At 32.0% G+C, this 26,757-nt stretch overlaps 3 protein-coding genes across 3 annotated transcripts in view; 2 read left to right on the forward strand and 1 right to left on the reverse strand.

Annotated features, from left to right (window-relative positions):
- Positions 1-26,757, reverse strand: part of LOC143914530 (uncharacterized) — a 98,231-nt gene that overhangs the window by 34,216 nt on the left and 37,258 nt on the right. The window lies entirely within an intron of this gene.
- LOC143914713 (death-associated protein kinase 1-like) lies at positions 1,310-13,281 on the forward strand. The gene is made up of 22 exons (XM_077435013.1): positions 1,310-1,489; positions 1,683-1,822; positions 2,120-2,279; positions 2,374-2,525; positions 2,618-2,734; positions 2,805-2,986; positions 3,890-4,017; positions 4,094-4,517; positions 4,592-4,740; positions 6,084-6,173; positions 6,661-6,855; positions 7,736-7,837; positions 7,893-8,084; positions 9,381-9,578; positions 9,650-9,832; positions 10,645-10,884; positions 10,977-11,199; positions 11,763-11,909; positions 11,994-12,083; positions 12,225-12,389; positions 12,884-12,985; positions 13,160-13,281. Exons 1-22 carry the CDS (start codon positions 1,448-1,450, stop codon positions 13,279-13,281), a joined length of 3,543 nt encoding a protein of 1,180 aa, XP_077291139.1. The 5' UTR covers positions 1,310-1,447.
- Positions 22,159-25,911, forward strand: LOC143914556 (uncharacterized). The gene is made up of 7 exons (XM_077434816.1): positions 22,159-22,255; positions 23,896-23,987; positions 24,066-24,161; positions 24,234-25,037; positions 25,128-25,240; positions 25,416-25,559; positions 25,636-25,911. The coding sequence occupies exons 1-7, from the start codon at positions 22,219-22,221 to the stop codon at positions 25,772-25,774; spliced, it is 1,425 nt and encodes a 474-aa protein (XP_077290942.1). The 5' UTR covers positions 22,159-22,218; the 3' UTR covers positions 25,775-25,911.

A 26,757-nucleotide genomic window follows, 5' to 3' on the forward strand; every position in this document is an offset into this window, starting at 1 on the left:
AATTACTAGCTTTTAAATGTTGTATCTATACTGAAAATTGTGATGCTTTGTTCGATATGAACATATGGGTTCGGTGATTATTGCTCACAAAACGCTCGCCCAAAAGTCACTAAAATCTCTATAATGGAACATCTGGCAATCGGAAAGTCCATCATACTAACGAGAACTCGAGTGCCAAATATTCCATATTGGCGATTTTCATGACAAAAATTGTCTTTTGGGCGATTGCAATGTGCGTAGTAATCCAATTACTGAACATATGTCCGATTGGAACTGTAGGGATATAGCACGACTTGTACCATACGAAACTAGGTCGATGATATCACCTATTTCCCTCATCGAACTTAATCTGTACAAATGACATCATCGCGTCCTGTTCTCGTACACGAAAGTCAGCCGTGGCCGAAATACTTCGTCCAGCTTACCCATAAAGGCGATTCTACTCGCTCCAGATATGCAATCACGAGTACACGGGAAATCCTAAGGAGCTACGCAACTACGCATCAAACATAGAACACAAAGGAAGACCTCGACCCTGCTGGAATCTTCCAGAATGTGATCTCACCAGCCCAGCTGCACGTTGCTCAAGCAACACCTTTATAAACCAGCGAGATGCCAGTGAGCTTCAGGAACTCGACCTGGCTCGTTCCAGCGAATCCCCTACCTACTTCGCTGTACATACAAATACACCTGTATTAATCGAGCAAATAAAGATCCTCTTCAAAATTCAACTGAATTTCCATAGGCCGGGAAACGGTCCAAACCTTTAAACCCATCCTATAACTGATGACCCCGACGTGATTTTAACCCGCCCTGTAGAACATATGCTCTCTGGCTACATTTTGGTCTGCTAAATATAATTTTACCATTACGGTATCATTGGTAGTAATTTGGAGTTAATTTTAAAGCTGAAGTGTACCAGCTATTGTATCTCTAATAACAAATTAAGGTCTCTTCATACCTTTCCAGCACGACCCGAATCCTGCAAGTATCCTGCAAGTACGGACAGTATTCTTTAGTACATTCTATGTGAACGCGCATGAATGCGTAAATGCGCATGCGCGAATGTAGTATGAATACGTCCATATAATGTAACAAAGAATACTATCCGCACTTGCAGGATACGGGTCGTGCTGGATAGGTATAAACAGACCTTTAAATGGTTTTGATTTCAATGTTTATAATTAACTGAGATTTATTAATTTTTGAATCGCTAAGTTCCTTCTCAAGCAATAAATAAAATTGATATCAAAACATGAATGATTTCATGTGTTTGTGATAAAAACGATTGTTTTGTTTAGGTTCAAGTGGTGGAAAGGAAAGGAAAGGGGGAGTGGTCGTATTTGGTGGAGGGCGCAGGCGCCGATCGGCAGGCGCGGCTGAGGGGTTGCGGGGCTGAGGGGCGGAGGGCGGAGGTGGCGGGGGGCGAAAGCCGCCTCCAAAACACATGGACAGCCACAGCCTCAGCCTCAGCCTCACCAACAATAACGTAATTAAACACTTCTATGTAAACAATAACCACTACTTTATCGACACACTACATGCTCCCCTATCATTGCACCACTACCATATTCGACAAAAGCACGCTAGATGAATTGGTGCCTTAGTTATTGATAGCAGTCATGTTATATTCTTCATGGAAATCCAAATTTTGCTGAAATCTGATTTTTTTCGTTTCACAGTTGATTGATATGTCTGGTGAAGCTGCGCTGGTTGTTGCAGCACGAGGTGGACAAAGTAATGTCCTTCGTCAATTATTGTCAATTCCACATCCACCACCTTCACTTAGCCAACAAGCTGCTGCTTTGTATGCAGCTTCAAGGTTACTATATTGTAAAATCTATAATAGTACATAATTATAAGTACATTGGACAACAAATTTTCATGTTTTTGTTGCTGAAAGTTGCAAAAAAAAACAACAAACTGACTCTTTTCAGAAAATGTTGTAGTATACAGTTTTAGTTTGGTGCTGTGAGATAGTATATCAAACTTGGTGGCTCTAAATTGAAAACTATAGGTTTGGGTTTTGGTAGAAGAGTTCATTCATTGTTGTCTAGTGCTATTTTTATTTCCTTTTTAGATACATATATACATATGTAATGTTTGTTTAATTTTTTAGGGCAGGTCAATTGGATGCGGTGAAATATTTAATAGATTTTGGAGTGAATATTGATGTTGGTATTCCAGAGCCTCCGTTAATTGGAGCTTTGATCGGTGGATATACCGATGTTGCAATTTTTCTTATTCACCATGGAGCAGATTGTGATATTAAAGATTTAGTAAGAAAAAACTATAATATTTAGGATTGTACATAACAATAGTATATAATATTTTCTTGGGATGATATTTATTATCAATCATATTAATTTATAGAGAGGAAACAGTTGTTTGCATCTCGCTTGTTCAGCTGGAATATACGATGTGGTACGAGCTCTTTGCTCTTTAGGTTGTGTACAAGGACCAAATTTGCGTGGGCAATATCCACTGCACATAGCTGCCAGGAATGGTTATATTCACATTGTAAGGTAACAAATTTACTTCAAACTACATAATAAATTGACTAAAATGAGCAATAAAAATATTGAATTAAAATAATAATGTCCGATATTGTTTTCAGACTCCTATGCTTCTACGGTTGTAAGTTAGATCAAAGGAACGGAGACGGTATACGAGCTGATATTACAGCATTGAAATATGGTCACAATAACGTAGCTGAGTTACTCGATAAATTAAGGTTTTGATATTAATCTTTAATAATAGATATAATGAAATAAGAAGATTGAATATCAATGTTTTTTTCGTAGGGCTGGAACTTTGAGTACGACAATGCTTCGGAGTCAATTGTTGCCTGGTAGCCGTCCATTGGCTCGACCGCAAGTAAAATTTTTAGGTCATAGCGGTTCGGGTAAATCAGCTCTTGCTGCTTCATTAAAAGCTGGACTTCTTCATGCTTTGTTCCGGAGATCGACATCACTAACTTCAAGATGTATTATTTTTTTTTAAGGATTAATATAAAAAACATACTAAGCCATATTGTTTATTTGTATTTATTAAGGCTGATTCTATGAAAATATTGTAACAAAAAACCTCAATCATTATATAAAGTTACTTTGTTATATTAATAAATGTGTATATTTTGTGGTTCTATGTATGTATGTATATAATAATTTATTTAAATCTAATCCCGATCAAAATTGTTATTTACATAGCATTAGCTTATTATTAGATATGTAATGAAATCCAGAATCGTGAAGAATCTATTGATAAAACCGAATTAGGTTTTTTGTTACAATGCTTTAAGAGGGCTGTACACCCAAAACCTTAATTTTGTTGCCGTTCCTTTCTTCGATATATATATTGAGTGAATGTATATATCGAGTGAATGCGACAATATATATCAATATATATATTGAGTGAATGCGACAGTTGCGCTTCGACCAGATAAAACGTATTTTAAATCGACAAAATCGAGGTTTCGTATTCTCCTATTTTCTCCTCCGAAACTGGACCAATTTTTAAAAAAATTTCATCATCGGTATGAGAAAGATATTTTCTGTGCAACTATGCGCGTATTTTTTTTTAAATCGAGCGTTTAGCACGCTGGACTCTTTTCGTGGGTGTAAAAAAGAGGCGATTTTATAGATGTTTGGCGGCTCCTAGCTCCTATAAAAAATAACTAATCAAAAAAATAAAACGATAGATGCATCCCAATGGTGGATATCCGTAGCATATTATAAAATAATTTCTCTAGTGCCATAATTGAGGAAGGCAGAAGTGTAATACGTTTGTATGGACAAGGCGCTGGTGTCCAGCCCTCTTAAGTTTACAAATTAGACAAGTACTATTTTTTTTATAAAAATCTTCAAAATACTTTTTTTTGCAATACCAGCTCGTCCATCTTCACCATGTCAAACCTCACAAATAGAAATGGATGTTACGCCTAGACATAACTCTCTAAGCTTTGATTCATGTTCCACTCCTAATTATGTCCCGACAAAGGGTGTTCAAGTACATCAAGTAAGTGTATCTATTTATTTGTCAAAATAAATCTTTCTTAAATTATTTCATAAATTATATCAATTGAAATTTTCAGATGGATTTAAATGGCGTGGGTGATATAACCGTGTGGGATTTTTCTGGCCAAGAGTCCTATTTCCAAATATTCCACCACTTTTTAAGTGATATAAACATTCCGCAACCGTCCACTATTTTATCAAACTTGGTCGCCAAATCTTCGGCGAAGAGCTTAAACTCCAACGAGATAGCCAAATACACGGCGGCCAATGACAATGTGATAACCAACATTGGCAAAATGCAGAACGATCCCGGCTTATTGGATGTGTGCACGAAATCATCAAATTGTGGCCTTCAAATGACATGCAATAAAAACAAATACGCTCAAATGTTTGTGTACGTGATAACGTTTAGCTTAGAGAAACCGTACAATGTACAGTTGCAGCAATGCACCTTCTGGATCAACTTCATAATTTCGAGATTGTCACCGTGTAACATCACCGGTATGTTCTAAATTATGTTTATGGCAACTACTATGTAGATGTTCATTATACATTTTAATTTATTATTACTTCAGGTGGCTTAGGAAATATAATTTTGGTCGGAAGTCATGCTGACTTGAGAGCTCATAAGACCGCTCAAGGCGATTTTGTATATCCAGCGGGAGAAACTTTATTGCAAAGTATTCGAAGCTTGTACGGTTCTTTCTTTCAAATTCATAATCAGGTAAGTGTATTTAAGTAGATAAATCTACTCATTTATTGATGATAAAAAGAAAAATGTTATCGAGAAAAGAAAAAGATGTTCTCTTTATATAATTAAACAGGACAGGAGGGCTCTTCATTGGAATACTGATAGAGCTTAAGTTATTTATTTTATTGAATATCTAACATTTATTAAATATGAGAATAGACAGTTAATTTTTTAATTAAGTATTAATTATGATCAAGGGCGGCTCGTGATTTTAAAAACCAGCAGCATAGCTCGGTCGTTAAGCTTCTGCTGAGTGTCGAGAGGCGCCGGGTTCGATCCCAGGGCCGGGCCTCGAGTGAAAATGAATTTTTCAGAGTATGCTGTTGGTCAGACCTGGATTTGTGACTCCAGGTTGATCGTTTCCTATCAGAGTTTGCCAATTTTCTCTGTCACCACTATTTAAAGTATGATTGATGTACAATAAAATTTATGTGTACAATTCATAGAGGTCTCGTTAATTTGCGAGTTTTTCAGTGTCTCGTAATTCAACGACTTGTAATAAAAATGCTGCATTGTAATTGTAATTTGTAATTGGCCAGGAAGGCGCATTGGGGTTTACCCGTAAGGCCTTCCTGGTATTGTATATGTAAAAAAAAAAATTAAAAAAAAAACAGGTGGGGCACGAGGAGGCTAAAGAAACTCCCTCCCCCCAAATTTTTTTTGTTCAAAAAGTTTACTTGATATATTTAGTGGTAAACAGGATAAAAAAATATTTTTTAAATTGTATATTGACCAACAATATACAAAATTCATTTTCTTTTTAAGATAAGAGAAATGTATATGAGGCAGTGCCACAGTTTCCCTTAAAGACGAGCCGCCCTTGATTATAATATTTTATTTACTAATTCATAGTACATTTTATTGTAAGATTTACACAAAGGGTAGAGTCAGCTAGCTTGATTAATTTTCCAGATCGGTATTATTCCAGATTACAATAGTTTTAATTATAAACAATTTTACTATACATATTTATTGCGAATTTAATCTTGGAAAAATGTTAATGATTATGTTCAGTAGGTGGATGAGATATCCTTACATTAATTATTATATTATAGAATTAATAATATGAAACTCTAAAAATTGACATTTATTAGGATTCATCGCTTTTTGGAATGAACTTAAGCTATGTATGTTTAGAGGACGAAATTATTAGACAAAACAAAAATTTACAAATTGAAACGTAGAGATAAATATAATTTTAGATATGTAGTTTAATGTAGTTTTTTTTAAATTTAGTTAGTATATTAGGAATGTAGTAAATAAATGCAAGTATGTTTACATTATTTTTTGTAATAATCACGATTATTAAAACACAGGTTCTTGCCTTAGACTGTAATGCTTCTACGTCTGTAGGACTTCGTAACTTTAAATCTTATCTGGCATCAGTTAAACGGTCGGTGACGCAGGTAATTATGATACATGTAAATATGTCCGAGGATATTACTCGCAAACTCGGTTGTAAAATTGAGCCGTACTTGCAAATAATACCCTCGTATTATAGTTAAACTTTGAGCGTATATTAACATTGTTTTAATTATTTTTTTAACACTCGTATAATATGTATAATATTAATGAAAAAAAATTCAATTTAATATACATATGTATTCTCATAACCTACATAGTATAGAATTTTTTAATAAAATTTTTAGGTTTCATACATAATCGAAAATGTTAATAAAACATTATCAAACACTGAAAATAAATGAAATATTAATTATTTATAATTTGAATTGATTGTTTGTTTGAAGTTTTCAATGATAAGTGTAATGTTTTCTTACCGAGCTCAATTAATCGATGAAGTTTAGACGCTGCTTTAATTCATTTGAATTTTATTGATTTCTTTATGATTTCGCTTTGCATTATTTTTTCTTTTTTATGTTTCTTTTTGTACAGGGCAGTGGTTTAACTGGGAGACAGCGGACGACAGTATTCGGAAGCGAATATGATTTAATCCACGAGTCCCCAGTACAGAGAAAGTTAAGTTGCCAAAATGACAAATTGAGAAATTGCTTATTTATATTAAAATATCACAAAATTTTATTAAACAATATACATATGAATCGATATCAATCACCACCATTGATGATATGAAATCATTCTTTACAGCGACAGCTATTTCAATATAAAAACCCTATGGTGATCCTTATTTTCCTTTAATTTGTAAACTTTCAGACTAGAATTGTTTCAATGGAATTTTAACATAGCGTTTATTTACTCACAATACATTAATTATTATATTATAATATACACATATTTATTTTGCTATATATACATATATAAAGACGTTCATATACATGAGATGCATTCATTTATATACTATTCTATACTTCTTATTATATCACTTAATATACAAACATAATCAATGTTTGGATATATGTATTTGTATAGTTTCTATTAGCCTTTGTTCTAATATCGTACCATAGATATATTATATTATATAGTACCTATGTAATATGTAATTTCTGGCAACGTTTATGTATAGTAATATTCAACGTTAAAAAACCAGATAGTCTTTATACAAAAAAAATAAATCAATATATGTACATGTAAATCTAATCATAACTGGTCTTTAACTTTGATTATTACTCTAGCAACTTATAATTTATTAATATAGCACATTTAATACTTTAGTTTATCAAGATACATATTACATAGTATGTGTATGCTTTGCAATTATATATATTTTGTATTTTCTCTTACATAGTACATACAGCTTCGTTCTGTAGCTAAAAGTAATACGTACGAAAATTTGATTAAAAAAAATCAACATTTCATTCTATTGTATAGCTCATTATTGCAACACTATTATAACACTATTTGGCTGAAATAATTTCGTTGTAATATACAATATTTCATTTAAAACTATTATATTTCACGCAAACATTGTGAACGTTAGAGTTTTGCATGAAATTCACAAGTAATAAATTAATATGATAATTATATTAGACATAGATTGATCACATTAAAGGTTTCTTGTTGCAGACCTCTAATAATTGCGCAATTTCATATTATTATATGTAATATATTCGGTCAGTGGCTTGATTATCCGTTCACCGATCAGCACGTGCAAGTATTTTCCTGCTAAAAATTGTCCGTATGAAAAAAATATGAATTCAATGTTATAGGTAGCCGTAGGTAATTGGAATGGATTCCTGGAAAACACTCTATCGTGGATAGTGAATGTGAGGAAATCTCTAGACGCTTTTCCAGTGATGGATAAAGACGCGTTCATGTCTAATATACGCATTCACGTCAACTTGTTGGCTAGCGACGAGCATATTATTGATGTTATACATCATTTACATGTTATTGGTGAAGTAAGTTTACCTCGAATTCTGATTGCATGCATCTCTCTTTTTTACTTAACCCTTTGTATGCTGACGTCTTTTCTGTTGAAAGCCCGCCACGCTGAAAATTTCTTCAACATTTCCAACTAGAATTATTTTGAAAGCCAATAGAAAGCAGGTATAAAAACTGTAGCTAAACCAAATAAACTCTAGATAACTACCGCTGAGGATTTCGAGTTTTGTAATGGTGTGTTTAGACTCTCTAATATATCTTGCAACAATATAAAATAAACAAAAAAAGTCTAATATTGAATGTATTTTTCCAAAACTAGTTCCATGTTCTTCATTGTTGTTAAAATGTAATGCTCACAATCTAAATTCCAAGCCACAATCTAAAATACTCAGCAGCTAGGGATTTCCATCGGGAAAGTCTGCTATAGTTATAAATGCAGAAATTCCGGTGTAAACCGGTCTTTATAAACGTTGACAAATGAATGACACGGATTCCACGAGCCTTGTTCAATGCATTTTTCTTCAATGCTACCTGGAAAGGCTTAGCGGGTAGTATTCTTGTTTACTTTGTATATGCTCAAAATACAACGCCTATCGAGGTTTTTCAGGCCTATGCAGGGTTGTAGAATAGCCAGTACGCGCCGGTACGGCGCCCCGCCACCTTTTATCGGCACCGGTACGCGACCGGCATAAAAATTTCAAAAATCAAAATAATATAAAACTTTAATTCTTTTTTAATTTTAATTTTTTAACACTTTTGCAATATTTTTCACCCAAGCTCGATGACAAGGAGCGCTGTCGTGCATAAAAATGCTGTCAGGATCAAGGATACCAGATGTGTCTTTAGCACATTTAAGTATTGGTCCCCATTTATGGACCCATTAACGAAATAAATGGGTTCTGGACATTTTTTTCGCTTATGACGGCTCAAACCATTGTCTAGAGTGGATGTTTAATTGTGTTATCGATACATGAGGGTAGGTAGCGTTCTCGGAGGCTGCGACGAACAAACAAACGGCATTGTGTCTTGAACTGAAGGATACATTCATCGCTCGAAGATTGCTTTGAGGATACACTCGATGCATTCCTTGCATAATGCAAAAAAGGTGCAAAATCGAGCGTACCTGCACCTCAAAATTTAGCACTGCACCACTGGGACTATGGACTTATTGGCAAAATGCCGATCGGCGTTGATCAGCATTCAAAGGGTTAACTTAATTACGGTGTGAACTAATAGCTGAACATATGTACATATGTTTAACATCGAGTGTGCATAGAAAGCTCTATGGGATAAAAATTCATTACACATTTTAGATTTTGGTCATGGGAAATTTAATCGTCCTATGTTGCGATTGGTTGGCGAGGATTCTCGGCACACTGTTTGGAAAAGACGGCTTGCAAGATGCACGAGCTCTTGGTGTATACACAGCCCACGATTTTCAGGCACACTTTGGCTATTGTGATGCCACACAATTACTAGAACTGTTACAAGAACTGCGGCTCTGTACCATGGTGAGACATCTGACGATTCGGTGATAATATCGTAATTGTGCCACTTGCTATAAGTTTTGATTTGATTTCAGTGTGAAATAGACGACGAGATAGAGTACGAGTTTCCTTGTTTCAATTTGATAGAGACTTTAGATGGATTGTGGGATCCAGACGACCTGCAGTATCAGCCTTCAGATGCGTGTTACGGTGGTTTGAGACTCTGTCAGCCAAGAGGAGTTACACACCTTACAATGGGAATTTTTCCTCATATACAAGTACATTTAATACTGAATAAGATATTTTACTCGCGTAAATTTGGCATCTATTAATTTAATGTAAATATTATATAGGTTTTTTTTTGATTTTTCAATGCTTTTTATTATTACGAAATTATGTTCACAATACATCTTATATCTATTTTAATAGCTACTGATCTACTGATCATTTTCTATTTTACAATTTAATTTAATTTGGTTAGTAATCATAGTATTATATTATTCTAATGTTAATCTATAGCATAATAGGAAAAAGAGCTCAAAAACCTATTTACAATTCTTATAAATGTTCATAATACATCTAATACATAATATTAATTAAAGACTCTCTAAAGTCGATGACCTAAAGCAGATTGTGTTTAGGTAATCTGTGTTTATACCTGAAGGGTATAGACATTTTGTTGTAATCACCGAGACTCTTCACAAGTGTGTTAGTATGGTTATTAGTGATTCTGTCATAGAATATACAGGTTAGTTTGTTAGTAATGTCTGTAACAAACTGAATATTATATATGGCATGCAGTTTATTCAAGTTAGTATATATGGGTTTATAAATTATTTTTAGGGATTTATTTTGTATTACTTGGAGCTTGGAAAGATTAGTATTCGAGGCGTTATTCCATACAGGTGAAGCATAGGTTAATAATGGTAATATGAGCGCGCGATATAATTTTATTTTATTTTGAGTTGATAATGAACTATGACGATTAAATATTGGATATATTGAGGATATACCCCGCATCGCCTTGCATTTCGCTCCCTCTCATTCTTTTATCGAACGTTACTCCTAAATATTTTATGTTATTATATAGGTAGAGTTGCGTGATCACATAGAATCATTGAAAACGTCGGATAATGAAGGATGGAATATAGAATGTGATCTTTATCAATGGTGGCAGGGTTCTAAGCTTTGTTGGGGTCCCGTAGAATGCTTACTGATGTTAAATGGGGCCAATGGATGTGAATCTTTGGATTTGAAAATTCGAGCTCCACCTGGTTCGGGTATAACCTGTTTTGCCCTATTGGAAAAATTGCTTCGGTGGATAAATCAGGTACTTCAGTTTGGTATCTCAGAACTGAACTTTCTAGACCTCCAAATGATTGCACCTTTTTGTCATTATCATTTTTCACTTGGTTTTTAAAGGCTATAGGAAGAGTTGCTCCGGGTTTGACATTGGAGCGTCACATTTTATCGGCACAACAATTAAAGCTACACCACGAGGAACCCTTCTCGTGGACATCCAGGCAAATCAACACTGAATTGCTCAATCACGATGAAAACGATAACGATACACCATTCAGTACTATACTTTTAACAAATTCCACATCCGGCAAAAAGGAATCATTGCTGTCATTGATGTTTTTTGGTATTCAAAATTTTCTTAACCGTTTGCCCGCGGCCGTCTTCTATGGAAGCTTTGGGCGACAAGTCTGTAGCGCGGCTGTCTTCCATATAATTTCTGAACTTTGCACGGGATTTTGAGCCTTATATGCGCCTATTTCAACTGTTTTAAGGTTCAAAATAGGTTTAATATATTACTGAGAGTTGAATTCCATCTATCCAATTTGCTTAAAATGAATATATACCAGTCAAAATTAGTTTTTTGTGGAACCATGCTGAAACCTCGTTTATGTGACGTCACGTCTTCATACAATTATGAAGAATGATTATTTGACAATTAAGCCAAAACTACGAGATATATTATGTATTTTATTGTTTAAAATAATACTTTATGTGTTAATTAACATATCTGGTTACTTGAGTAAATATTAATATCTGTAAGGTCTAAAACTCGATTGCCAAATTCGCGAAAAAGGTGCCGCGTATAGGGCTTGTTCACTATATTTGTTGCCGCGGGCAAAGGATTCATACATGTGTACAACTTAATTTACTATGTAAGAAAATTTTAATGACTTATTGCAATTTCAGATTGTTCAACAATAGATGAAATCACAAAATGGGGTCCAAGAATACCCGTTCGAGACATTACCGGATCACTTTTAGCCAAACTCGGAGCATTACTAGATCCACCCCACCCCTTAGGAGCGCACTGGTGCATGTTGGCGGTTTCTTTAGGTAGTTTTTATTATTTTTAGTTATTCATACATATATGTAAATTAGTGGTAGTGGAAGTTTCACTTTAAATATTGGCAATTTCAGGCGTAAATCAGGATACGATTGCGGCGTTTGATTCCGAGACAGAAATTTGGCACACGTCTAAATTGTTAAGTGCTGTAAATTGTAATATAGGTGTGTTTAATATTTTTATATAAAATATGATAATTTTGGTTTAAATTGGATTTATATTATATATATATATATATATATATATATATATATATATATATATATATATATATATATATATATATATATATATTTAATTAATAGGAGCTCTTGTACGAAAGCTTACAAGTCTTGGAAGGACAGATGCAGCGGAAGAAATCTTATCGCTGATACCGTTATATAGTGTTGTCGATTACGACAGTATTGATATAGTAAAATTGGAAGAAGACAAAGCCGTGAGCCAGTCGCTTTCAAAGAGCAGCACATCGAGTAAATTGTTTGGTTCAAAAATACACACAGAAGTATAATTGATATTTTGATTTCGCTTTATTGTTATGATAGATCAGTGCCGACCGCACAGCTTGTAATTTGCTCCTGTGGTCGCCGCTGTTGTAAATCAGTATTTATTGATGTTGGCGTATAGCAGTCAATAGCCCGTGATTTAACTGTGATATATTTAACGAACAAAAGTTACACAAACATTGTTTGTTTTATTGTACTGGTACATACATAGTTTATTATACAGAGTTGTTTGTTGATTGTTTCCAATTGGAAGATTTAGATGTAAATATTTATTTTACTATTGCAAAATTCACAATTCAATATATCATATTTACAAGAAACGTCAAAAGTCCTCTACATTTTTAAAAAATTATAATTTTTTGTGCTTAATTATTTTCAATTTAATTTTTTTATTATTTTATTTAATCATAGAATCGTTAACTATTGTAAAACAAAATAATTGACATATCGTCATTATGCAGAATATTTTACCCTATCACCACCAACAGTTTATGGACTAATGAATAAGTTTGAAGAATACAAAAAGGATGAATTGGAGATAGGAACTGTAAAATTGTACTACAGTATACTCTCGATTATCCGGGCTAATGCTGGAGAGGAAGGCCACGGATAATTGAAAAACACGGATAATCCGAATCATCAAATTTTGACTTGGTTTCGAATATAATATCATATTTACAACACAAATTTTTGATTCATAATTTTAATACTCATTATTTATTGAGAAAAATGATCAGATAAGTGGCCGTTAGTACTAGTGTTATACCGTTTTATGACTAATGTAACCACTGGTATCTTCTCCACTATCACGATATCTGCATCATCCATGCGTTTAAAACCTGGATCACTTGAATCATGATTGAGCCACTCCTCGATGTTTTACTTATCCACGTTTTCAAACATTTTAAATTCTACAATAATCCACATATTTCAGATATATTATTTGCTTCATTCTCTTCAGAATCCACTAAATCTGTTTCCCTATCAGGAAGAATCTTTCTCCATGATCGAACAAGTGTTAATGGTTTTAATTTTGACCAAGATTGTATTATTCCGTGTATAGCATCCAATATCATCATTTTTTTTCCAGAAATTGATCAGGTTGTCATCTTCCTCAACAAGAGGATTCAGAAGATTTTGCCGATAAAGACGTTTCATTGATGATATAACACCTTGGTCCATGGGCCGAATCAAAGATGTCTAATTAGCAGGCAATCTGACATAATTTTTTTAACCATAAGTCCACCGTTTGTTTCCAATATGCTTTCGTTCGGATGAAAAGGGGCATTATCTAATAGCAATACTGCTTTCTGTGGCAATCCCTTATTTTTTTAAAAATCTTGCACCTCTAGAACCCATTTCTTTTTTAACTAATCTTCAAAAATTTCGAAATGCTACGAATACACGCACTTGTTACTACTTCGCTGATCAAAAGCGACTGAAACAATTAATGCAATAGTAAAAGACATTTAAAAAGGGAACGAAAAACATTTCTGTGTGACATAATTTGTTTCAAATAATACGTGTGTTTACGTTTGCAATCAATCGGTGCGTCTCATAATTATATAAGAATAAGAAATTAATTATTATTTTTCAAGCATGGATAATCCGCAAACCGGACAATCCGCACCCGGATAATGGAGAGTAGACTGTACTTTCATTTAGAATGAGACCTCGAAATTATATTACAGGAAACATTGAAGTAATATAAAATTCCACGAAAAGAGCATATTCCTGTGTACAAAATAATGGTTCACATTTAAATTTTTTCGCACATATGTAATGTAAAAAATAATGTGAAAATACCAAAATAATTTTTTTTTATTCCTACATTTCATGCTATATAAAAAATAAGCTGTAAAAGGACTTTTGCCGCATCTTGAATATTCAATACCAATACTACAAAGCTTTGTGAACCTTTTGTTAAGTAGATTTAAGGTTTTTTTTTAAATTGTTTTAATTACTCGACACGTCCTTAGAAATCATATAATATGTAGAGTATAAATAACTTGATTTAGGATGATTTTAACTAAATACATAGCTGTCTTTTTTGATAAATCAATCATTCTCTCTTTGGAAATAAATACAAAAATAAACACGATTTTAATATTTTTTAGACGTAAAATATAGTGTAAATTTTAAAGTGTACTATTTTTATTTTTTTATAATATTTCTTATAAAAAAATTTTTGCTCAAATATGGTAATGCTAATTTTTTGCGTCAAACGTATGTATGTTTGTATGTATGTATATGATTTGTGATGCGTATTTAAAAAAAATGCAATACATATCTGAATCCATTACATCTTTTAGTAAAAAGAAGAATAAAAATTCAGCAAAACCCTAATAATTGTGTACCTAGTGTATGAACGCACATAGAAATGTAACAATGTAGTTTATATTTTTTATATTTTTATTAATGTACAGTATTAAGAGTTTAAATAATAATAAAACGGATGATAATTTTGTACAGTACGCACGGAGTCTTTCAGATGTGTATTTTTTGGTCGTTGTGGTTTATAGAATATATATCTACATATGTAAGAATGTGTAATATGATTGATTGGTGTGGATCACTTGAAAATATTTATTTCACGAAGCTTGTATTTACATAATATGAACAATTAAAAAACAAACATACGCTTGAAACTTTTCACTCTTTCTTTTTTTTAATAAATACTTTTTATTCTCTACGTAGTAAGTATACATATATTTGTTTCGATATGTATTAAATTTTTCTAATAAACAGTAGTATTCCAAAATTCAGTATTTAAATATTAGATTAGTTTTAGACTCGATTTGTTTTTGCTATGTGCCTGTAATTTTTTCATTTATATTATAGAATATTAAGTAATAAATCACTATTTTTAATTAAAAATTTGTGTTTCATTCAATTTGTGTCATAACCAAGAAGTTTTCCAATTTTTACATACCTCCTTTACGTTTCACTTACGATTACAATTCAGGAAAAAGTTTGTCTCTTATCCGATCGTTTTCATACTTTGCCATTTTGGTCATCAATATAAGTAAATGGATCCTCCACCATTACGATAGAGATAAAACATCGTTTAAGAAGCATTTCAAGTCCGAAAATTTTTAATCTCGGTGACGTCATTAATTTTATACATATATGGCGGTAATAAAAAAAAAATATTGGTGTTTTTATTCAAAATAATAATTGTATTCGGAAATGTAGTTATAATATGTAACTGTCATACTGGTTGTTCGATGAATTAAATGCCAGTGGCGCTCAAACTTTTCATTTACTATTTATTACTGATACTGGAGATTGAAATAGCTCTAAATATATACCACATAAATCCGATTATTGTTAATAATAATTTAATAATAATAATTTTAACTTTTTAACCAAACCTTACGTAATGTGACATTAAATAGCCTAAACTAACTTAACCATAACGCACCCTCTCTCTAACCTGATTAATTATAATTAAATACAGGGGCGTCATTTCAACTTTTCCCAGGGGGGGGGGCAAAAATTTTGACCAGTAAGAAATTAATTTCTAGGAGCGCGGGGGGTGTATTATATTAAAAAATGAGTGTATATGAATTTTAATTATTTCTTTTAATCATTTTTTTATTCATATATTTTTATCAATAAAATTAATAGTAAAATAGTTTTAAAAAATCTATTAGGAGATTTTGGTATAAACGCATATTTATAATCTCATAATAAGTACAAAATAATCTCAAAAAAACTAAAAAATATATAATTAGCATTAAATGAATGTTGAAAAATATGTATAATGTTATTATTATGATATAATTTTAGTTACAATACCATTTTATTCATAATAATACATTAAACAACGTGGATAGTCCCGTTCAAATCTAGGGCAGGGGGGGTGGCTGCCCTCCCCAGGCCCCCTTAATGAAGCCCCTGGTTAAATAATCAATTTATCACAATGATCGTTTCATATAAAAAAAATAGCAGGTAACAAGCAGTTCAGTAGTTTTAACACAATTTAAGAACTAACAGCTTATTATAAAAATAATGATAAATAAATAAAATATAATTAAATTATTATTTTCGACAAACGATAGTTATGTTTCCAGTAACCGATAATTTTACTTAATCACCACATGTTTACTAACCAAATCATATGAAGCTACTGACCAGATATGATCCATCATTATATTCAGAATCTTTATAGGACTTTCGCGGAACACAGTTGTGGAATAAGTAACGGATGATTTTACTAAGCTTCTAACATACACGTGTACATTGGTACATATCTTTCCTGGTGTAAAACAGTGCTTCCCAAATTGGGGGTCGCAGGATTTCTCGCGGGGGCCGCGAAAATATTCAGTATAAAGTAAAAATATTCATTTATGAATATTTTTCCACATTACATATTTAGGGAATGTATATATTTAAGTCTGTTATAATAATAACACATTATATGAAAACTTTCCAACAAAAGCTTTCTTTGGTATTAGGTATTAGTCAAGGATGCACGGAGATGTTTTGGTGTTTGAATGATTTTCTCACGAATAATGAAATATCACTGTCGACTTCAGTGAAAAATGTTATACTTGATCACATGGTCGAATCGGTTCGGTGATTACTGGTCACAAATTACTCGTCACAAAGTCACTAAAATCTCTATAACGGAACATCTGGCAGCCAAAAAGTCCATCATACTAACGATAACTATCATAGTAACGAGAACTTGAGTGCCAAATATTGTGTATTCGCGATTTTCATGGCAAAAATTGTCTTTGTGACCACCCCAATGTGACGAATAGTCCAATTACCGGTCGAATCGATACTATTTTTCAAAAAATATTTCCCAAACTTGAATGTGGTTGAAAGGTACAATTTGATAAGAACACCATTTGCCAAGTCCTTAAAATATGATCATATTACGTGGACAGCCCAAGAACAGTTGATCGATATCAGATCGGATAATTTGCTTAAAGTGGAATTTAATGAAAAAAATATTTCAGAATTTTGGTTAAGGCGACAGCAAGAATATCCTGCTATTGGAAAAGAAGCCCTGGTAACTCTTATTCCTTTCGCGACTTCGTACCTATGCGAAACAGCATTTTCGTCATTACTTATATTAAAAAATAAGCAAAGGTCATGTCTTTGCTTACTATGCTTTGCGAGTTAGCATTTCTGATATTGAACCCGATATCGATTTGTTATGTAAAAACATACCACCTCATCTATCGCATTAAATTGTTTCATGTGTGTATAGGTTTTATTTAAAAAAAAATGTTTTTAAGCAAGTTCCTATAATTTTGTGCTGAATATAAATATGTGTATTATAAATGTAATAATTACTGCCAAGTAAACCTTTTAACCAGAAAAAAAATATTTTTAGGGGCCGGGAATTAATTCTTTCGGATTTAGGGGGGTCATGACGTGAAAGTAATTGCGAAGCACTGGTGTAAAAAATCCTTCAATATTGCTTCGACACATCACTCAATATATGTACTGTTGACTATTTTCCAGGTTTAAAATACGTATAAAATCCCATATAAAACTATCTTTCACATTCTCATTGTAGCGTTGATCAGAATGGACAAAATTTTTTTCATAAAATTCGAAGTGGATATCAGAAAAATCTGATGTTTACTTTTATTCGTGGGCAACGGCCAACTGGAAACGTGGCGTTCACACAAGAATCGCATTAGGCATCGACGCTTGGATGTAACGTTCAAATAGACCGAAACTTTCTATCCTATTCATATGTCTATTCAAAAGTGCAGATGCTTGGGAAATCAATGCATTTCCAGGTAGTTTTTAGCCCCCGCTTGGGTGTGTGCGTTTTTTTTATGTCGGCGAATCCCATTGCAAGGCGCCCGTAGCCGATTGTACTCGACGAAAAGTGCATTTTGGGTTTTTACAACATAGTGCACTTCCAAGAAAGGGAGCGAAACACAAATGGGGTGAGCAATGAGACAACGCTAGGTAGTTGCGATTCGTCCGCCCCTTGAGGACGTTCTCTCAGACAAAAGTGTCGGACATGTCGCTTCCGATCAGAAAGCCGTTCTTCAATCAGGAGACGAAGATCGAACAGCTGTGGTTGATCGTCGAGTGGAAGAAGTGCAATAGCAAAAGAGAGTCCTACTATTTGGTCAGCAATAAGGAACTTGTGGACAACCTTCAGCTGAAGGAATTACATACGGGCAAACTCGTCAGTGTATCTTATAATGGAAAACCAAGAAAAGCAAGCATAGTCATTGCATCAGGTATTTGATATTACTTTCTCATTTCTTCAGTTTATGCTCCCAAATGTTTTAATATTCCATTTTTTACAGTACCGATTTTTCTATGAAGTACATACATACGTGGCTTTTTATTATTACGAAATTATGTTCACAATACATCTTATATCTATTTTAATAACTACTGATCTACTGATCATTTTCTATTTTACAATTTAATTTAATTTGGTTAGTAATCAAAGTCTTATATTTTTCTAATGTTAATGTACAGCATAACCTATTTACAATTCTTATTAATGCTCATAATACATCTAATACATAATATTAATTAAAGACTCTCTAAAGTCGATTACCTAAAGCAGATTGTGTTTAGGCAATCTGTGTGTTATACCTGAAGGGTATAGACATTTTGTTGTAATCACCAAGACTCTTCACACGTGTGTTAGTATGATAATTAGTGATTCTGTCATAGAATCTAATGGTTAGTTTGTTAGTAATGTCTGTAACAAACGGAATATTATATATGGCATGCAGTTTTTTCAAGTTAGTATATATGGGTGTATTATAAATTATTTTTAGGGATGTATTTTGTATTACTTGGAGCTTGGAAAGGTTAGTATTCGTGGCGTTATTCCAGACATACGTGGCTTGGTGCATAGATATTGTATGTCCATTTTTGAATTTGTATCAAATTTTTAGTTTGTAGATGTTGGAATAAGTCATGTTTTTCCATTCAAGGTAATTTATGTATACCCCATAAATTACCTTGAAAGAAAAAATCTGAATTATTACTGCATTTACAAATTTAAAATTCGATACAAATTCAAAAATGGGCATATAATATCTGTGCACCAAGCTGTCGATATGTATGTATATATATTATAAAATTTACTGAATTTTCATATAAATAATCTTAATTATGTATATTTTATCACGAAGCATTGAATATTAAGTTTACGATTTATCAAGTTTATTCTACATATGTACATACATACTAAGAATTTAAATTAGTCCATATTAAAAAAGTATGATAACTTGGTGTAGATATCTTTGTTAATTATATACTCACACGATAGATAGAGTTTATAACAGGGACCCGAACCGTTATTTTTTTCGTTCCGGTTCGGTAAAAAAATATATATCGGTTCAGTTCCGGTTTTCGGTTCTCTTGCATTTAAATATTATCAAGTTAATGTAAACATGTACACTCACACCGCCTATACCTCTCTTTTTACGTTATAACTTATTGTGATAATATACGTAATTAGAATGCCAAAGGTGAATATTTCCTAGCGTAGGTTGCCGCTGGTGCACTGCGGAATAGAGTGCAGATTAAATACATTTTTTTTATTCATACTTAATTGACTTTCTCTCGGCTTACCAACTTTTCATCGGGCCCTGATTTTAGGAACAAAAGTGCGATAACAGTGTATAAAGAAAGTTTGTTTTATTCTAGAAGTTAATTTTTATAGGAATGGGTGTATTTAATCTTGCTTTTCCGTTCACAGGTGTTTAAAACGCCCACTTTTGATAGCCAATTTATAATGTACGAAAAAAATATCGGTTCGGTTTTCGTTCCGGCAAAAATAACGGTTTTCGGTTCGTTTCCCTGGTTTATAAAATCTAGTTAATTAGCAATTTTTATATTTAATACATATTCATTTGATTTTGACACTCACTATAAGATCGAACGAAAAGATTATTTCTCTTGATAACTATTGGATTATATTTAATAACAATTTATTTTCAACAGTATGGTGCTAAATTTTTAACGCTTATTGTGGTTTGGTTTTTGATTTTTAAATGCTTTTAATTATTACGAAATTATGTTCACAATACATCTTATATCTATTTTAATAGCTACTGATCTACTGATCATTTTCTATTTTACAATTTTATTTTATTTAGTTTAATAAACTTGTAATCCAGTGAACATTATTGTATTTAGTTCAATGATTTTTTATGAATGTGTATGAATTTTTATAATTGAAATAAAATGCATTGTCCATCTTTATACTTTCTACATTTGCTTTTACTTTTGTAGCATTTCAACCTTAGATCAACATTTATCAAGACCAAACTGACATTAACGTTTTTTTGTTTTTAAATGCTTTTTATTATTACGAAATTATGTTCACAATACATCTTATGTTTATTTTAATAGCTACTGATCTACCGATCATTTTCTATTTTACAATTTAATTTAATTTGGTTAGTAATCATAGTAATATATTATTCTAATGTCAATGTACAGCATAATAGGAAAAAGAGCTCAAAAACCTATTTACAATTCTTATAAATGCTCATAATACATCTAATACATAATATTAATTAAAGACTCACTAAAGTCGATGACCTAAAGCAGATTGTGTTAAGTTAATCTGTGTTTATTGTGGTTTAAATTTGGAGAATCTTGTGTAAAATTAAAATTATAACATGTTGACATTTTTTGATGAAAGGAAGAAACAAAGATTTAAACGAGCCTGTTAATTGATTCATAATAAACCAAGAAATTCAAATTTCATTAAAACAACAGAAAATTTATACATACATCGACATTCGATAGTAACCTTTGGACACATGTCTATAAGGCCTATTTTCGCATTAACCTTAAACGTAATAAATCGGATGGAATCCCATCCGTTTTCTAATTTGAAGCTTGTTCGGTGAATCAATCAATATTATATAAAATTTATCATTTGCGCTAAATTCATAAGATATTGCAATACATTGGTAAAATTTCAAGTCGCCTAAACAACATCGAAGTGTTCACAATCATGTAAAAAAGGCAAGAGCCTTTTTTCTAGGAACAATTACATAGATTCGATGCAGTTGACCATAGGGACACTCGAGGCTACATAGTACATGCTAACAATGTACCGGAGAAAGGCAATAAAACCCAATTTTAGTCGTTTACTTGATCCTTTTTTTACCTACTTCTAAACTATATTTATGATCTCAGTTTTTAAAAGCTTAAGTGTTATTCACATATATATACATAAACTTTTTAAACAGAGAAATTCGATGATAGTGGCGATTCAGTATTTCCGAGCATCTTTGGATTTTCCTTGAGCACTTTTTTTTCACACTCGTAATATTAAGGATTGTAAATAGGTTTTTGAGCTCTTTTTCCTAATATGCTGTAGAATTAACATTACAATAATATAATACTATGATAACTAACCAAATTAAATTAAATTGTAAAATAGAAAATGATCAGTAGATCAGTAGCTATTAAAATAGATATAAGATGTATTGTGAACATAATTTCGTAATAATAAAAAGCATTTAAAAATCAAATGAAAAAAAAAACACTCGTAATAATATTGTCTTCAAAAAGAAATTCAAGATAATAATACAGGACTGAAATACTTACATCGATAAAATAAAATAAAATACGTTGTGAAATATCTCGTTTATTGTTGCAAATGCAAATTATAGGAATTATGTATTGATTATTGTGATTTTTCTCTCTCGGTGGTTCTCGTGTTAAAAAACCGATTTGGTATGCATATTTGTATCGTAGTCTTTTCATCTCGGTATAATACGTGTTAGCAGAAAATAAAACGCAACAAACTCCGTGTTGTCGGAAACGTGGAATGAAGTGTGCCAATTTCGTAAATATAGGCGAATCGCGTAAAGTTGAATGTATTCTACTGATAAAAATATACATAGAAGAGCTTTGTAAATAAATGCAAAAGCTATGCATGCATATGTCATATATATTTTTTAAATATTAATTTTATGACTATTTGAATATATGTAGAATATGAGTCCAATTCTGAATTATAATCAACTTTAAATTCACACTTTTTCTGGTAACTTGCCTTTCGCATTTCTTTGCTGAATGAAGGTCTTTCAACACGCTTCCATTAGTTTTTGTTTTGAGAAACATCCATCTTCCTAACTATTTTTTTCACAAGGTTTTTTCTTACTTAGTCATGGACACATGGGCCATCTTACGTGTCCCCTCTCCCGCACCATTTTACACTGTCTTGAGTACCATTCGAACAATTCTATTGTTTACTTTTCGTCGATCAACTTGTTTTCTGTCTCTCCTCGTATACCGAGCATACCTACTAGGTTCCACAATTCTTTGAATGCATTGGGACTAATATTCATTGCCCAAGTTTCACATCCATACTTACGAGGGCTGTACACCTGAAACCTTAATTTTGTTGCCGTTCCTTTCTTCGATATATATATTGAGTGAATGCGATAATATATATCAATATATATGCGACAGTTTCGCTTCGACTAGATAATACGTATTTTAAATCGACAAAATCGAGGTTTCGTATTCTCCTATTTTCTTCTCCAAAACTGAACCAATTTTTAAAAATATTTCATCATCGGTATGAGAAAGATATTTTCTGTGCAATTATGCGCGTATTTTTTTAAAAATCGACCGTTAAATAAGCACGCTGGACTCTTTTCGTGGGTGTAAAAAAGAGGCGATTTTATAGATGTTTGGCGGTTCCTAGCTCCCATAAAAAATAACTAATCAAAAAATAAAACGATAGATGCATCCCAATGGTGGATATCCATAGCATATTAAAAACAATGTCTCTAGTGCCATAATTGAGGAAGGGAGAAGTGTAATACGTTTGTATGGACAAGGCGCTGGTGTCCAGCCCTCTTGATTATAATCAAAACACATTGACAAATTTCTTTTTCAGGTAAAAAGGAACAATTATTAAAAATAATAATTTTTTGCCTGTAATGGATTACTTCTGAATTTTATTATCTTGCCGTAAATATGTACATAAATACGAATTACTATTACTATTTTATTATTTACTAGGCATGTACATACGTATGTATTGTTAATCAAATATGAAAAACGATAGTTGTTGCCCGTGTATGGTTATTGGCCATTTGCATTTCAAGGTTGAATATGAGAATATTGGGGTTGAAAAAGATTTTTATATTTAATTCAGGGGGGGGTGAAGAAATTTGGCAAACACTGCTGTAAACCACCCTTTATACAGGAAGTGTAAAACGCAATAACAAATAAGTTACATAACATTTTATAGAGCGATTACCTGAAAATATTCTTAAAAATATATAATTTAAAAAATTACTTGTAATAAAAGACATAAATTATGTTTCACGCTGCATCTATCCATTAGAATGTGAACATGATTATCTTATAACTTATAAGTTATAAAATTTATGTCGTTTAGCATTATTATAAAATTTTTTGAGGATACTTTATATTTTGTCATAAATCACCTTTTAAAATACAATTTTCATTGGTGTCCTTTTGATTACAGCTGACAGAGGATTTTTAGAAATGGAAATAAAGCATTTGCAAGAAGTGACAGAGTCAATCGACTTATCAAAAGGCAGCAATGATGATGGCAAAGTATGGACACAAATAAATGCCTAATATACAAATGTGTTTATGTATTTATATTGACCGATGATGAAATTTTTGTTTCAGTCTCCAAATGGGGCATCAGATTCAGAAGGTGAGGACTTTCAAGGTAGCGAATCAGACTGGAATCCGAACACAAGTGATTGTGTATCTGACGAGGGGGTAAGCAATTTATTCAACTATAAAACCATAAATAAGATGTATAAATTGCTAAATATTACGTATGAATTTTAGAGTATTAGAGGAAAGTTGATAGCTGCCATAAAAAGGAAAAGGAGTGATATCCAAACAAAATCAGTATCTCGAAGAAAAAGTAAAACGCAAACACCAGTAAAATTTCAAAGGAATAACTGCACATATTTGAAGATAGCCAATCAAATCAATTCATACAAAAATCAACCGGAGATGAGATTATTAAATCGAACTTTATCTGATGCGCAACCGTGCATACCAAACTTGTTGAATTCCAATGAAAACTACACAGATAACTTTGACAAACTAATATCCGAAGGTGAAAAACGATTAAATATGGCCTTCAAAGATGTAAACACTGAAGTAGTGCCAAAGGTTCAAGCACCACCAATGACTTTCGATCAGCAGACACAGACTACCTCGACGGGCTTCGACGAGAAGACATTTCATATATTACTAGAGAACCAAAAACTTCTACGCTCTGAGATGATCAGTCTGTACAAAACGTTAAACGATATGAAAAAACAGATGGATCTCATGCAAAATACAACCAATATTGTAAATACGGTTAATAATACATATGCAGACGTCCTATCCTCGCGGGTTGAAGTACCACCCGTGGATACGAGTCCTTACGACTTCACCGAAGGAAACGAGGATAATGTGACTGTTCTTAAAGAATCAAATTCAATTTGTATCGAAGTTCCATCTAGTGAGCAATGGAACACGCCTATGCCCAATTATAAGTTTGAAGAGATACCTAACTCGCCAAAAGTGAAGAAAACTTCTAAAGGAGTCGTATCAAGTACGCCAAATTATCCTGAATCAAACAAATGTCTTGAAATGGTAAATTAGCATATACATATATGTACATATATCACCTTATAAATTCTACGTGAATCAATCTTTCTAAATTTTTGTACTATAATTTTTTAGGTACCGATTGGAAGCGGTAAAACTTTAGTTCCATATCATATATACAGTCAAATCAACTGGAATTCGTATTCATTTGCCACTAGAAAATTATTGATGGCTGTGTTTCCGAGAAGGTAATATCCTTAATATAAGTCAGTCCAACTTTTCCCTACGTATATATTTTAATTATTATATTTTATGTATGTATGTATATTAAATAAAGCAAAGTCGTAATTCAAATTCGACTTTCGTTCGTAATTCAAATACTTTGATGTACATAATTTATCAATTAATGATTTTTAATTTCAGAACTCTAGCCACGCATTCACTAACTGGAAAATCATCACCGGCTTTTACAAGTAGACCTCCTAAAATGCAATTAGACGCAAAGAAAATTGCAGATATTATAATAACCGTAACTCAAATGTGTAACGTACAAGAAAGTTTAGTAAGGTTAGTGTAATTTTCGAAATATTTATTCGTAATTTATAATAGTTTACAAATTAACTTTAATAATTGCTTTTTGCAGAAATATAATAACGACAAAGTGTTCAGATGAAAACAAAATGTATAGAATGCGTATGAAGAAACAGAAAAATAAAAATTCTAGAGACGTTGAAACCAATCAAGAAAACCAAAGTCCCGATATCGATGAAAATAAAGATTAATAAACTGTTAAATGTATTATCTAATAAACTTGTAATCCAGTGAACATTATTGTATTTACATAGTTCAATGATTTTTTATGAATGTGTATGAATTTTTATAATTGAAATAAAATGCATTGTCCATCTTTATACTTTCTACATTTGCTTTTACTTTTGTAGCATTTCAACCTTAGATCAACATTTATCAAGACCAAACTGACATTAACGTTTTTTGTTTTTAAATGCTTTTTATTATTACGAAATTATGTTCAAAATACATCTTATATTTATTTTAATAGCTACTGATCTACTGATCATTTTCTATTTTACAATTTAATTTAATTTGGTTAGTAATCATAGTATTATACTATTCTAATGTTAATCTACAACATAATTGGAAAAAGAGCTCAAAAACCTATTTAATTTAAAGCAGATTGTGTTTAGGTAATCTGTGTGTTATACCTGAAGGGTATAGACATTTTGTTGTAATCACCGAGACTCTTCACCAGTGTGTTAGTATGATTATTAGTGATTCTGTCATAGAATCTACTGGTTAGTTTGTTAGTAATGTCTGTAACAAACGGAATATTATATATGGCATGCAGTTTTTTCAAGTTAGTTTATATGGGTGTATTATAAATTATTTTTAGGGATTTATTTTGTATTACTTGGAGCTTAGTATTCGAGGCGTTATTAACATTAATGTCAGTTTGGTTTGTCACTATTTTTATTATTTATCGTATAATTAAGTATTTATAGGGGGAAAATTAGAGTTACAAACCATGCTAAGTTCATTGGCCACTTGGATTTTAATATTAAAAAATAAGAATCCTGTGACATCACTGAGTAAATTTTGTGTCCTGAATGGTGCTTCTGTTCTGTTCTGAACTGACAGTTTAAAATTAATAATATATTTAAATCAATTGTATATTATATACATTGAAATACTGACCAATGGTATGAAGCTTCATATTGTCCAACTGACATTGAGTGTACATATATAC

This window comes from Arctopsyche grandis, chromosome 7 (assembly GCF_051622035.1).
Source record: "Arctopsyche grandis isolate Sample6627 chromosome 7, ASM5162203v2, whole genome shotgun sequence".
In the NCBI taxonomy this organism is placed as follows: domain Eukaryota; kingdom Metazoa; phylum Arthropoda; class Insecta; order Trichoptera; family Hydropsychidae; genus Arctopsyche; species Arctopsyche grandis.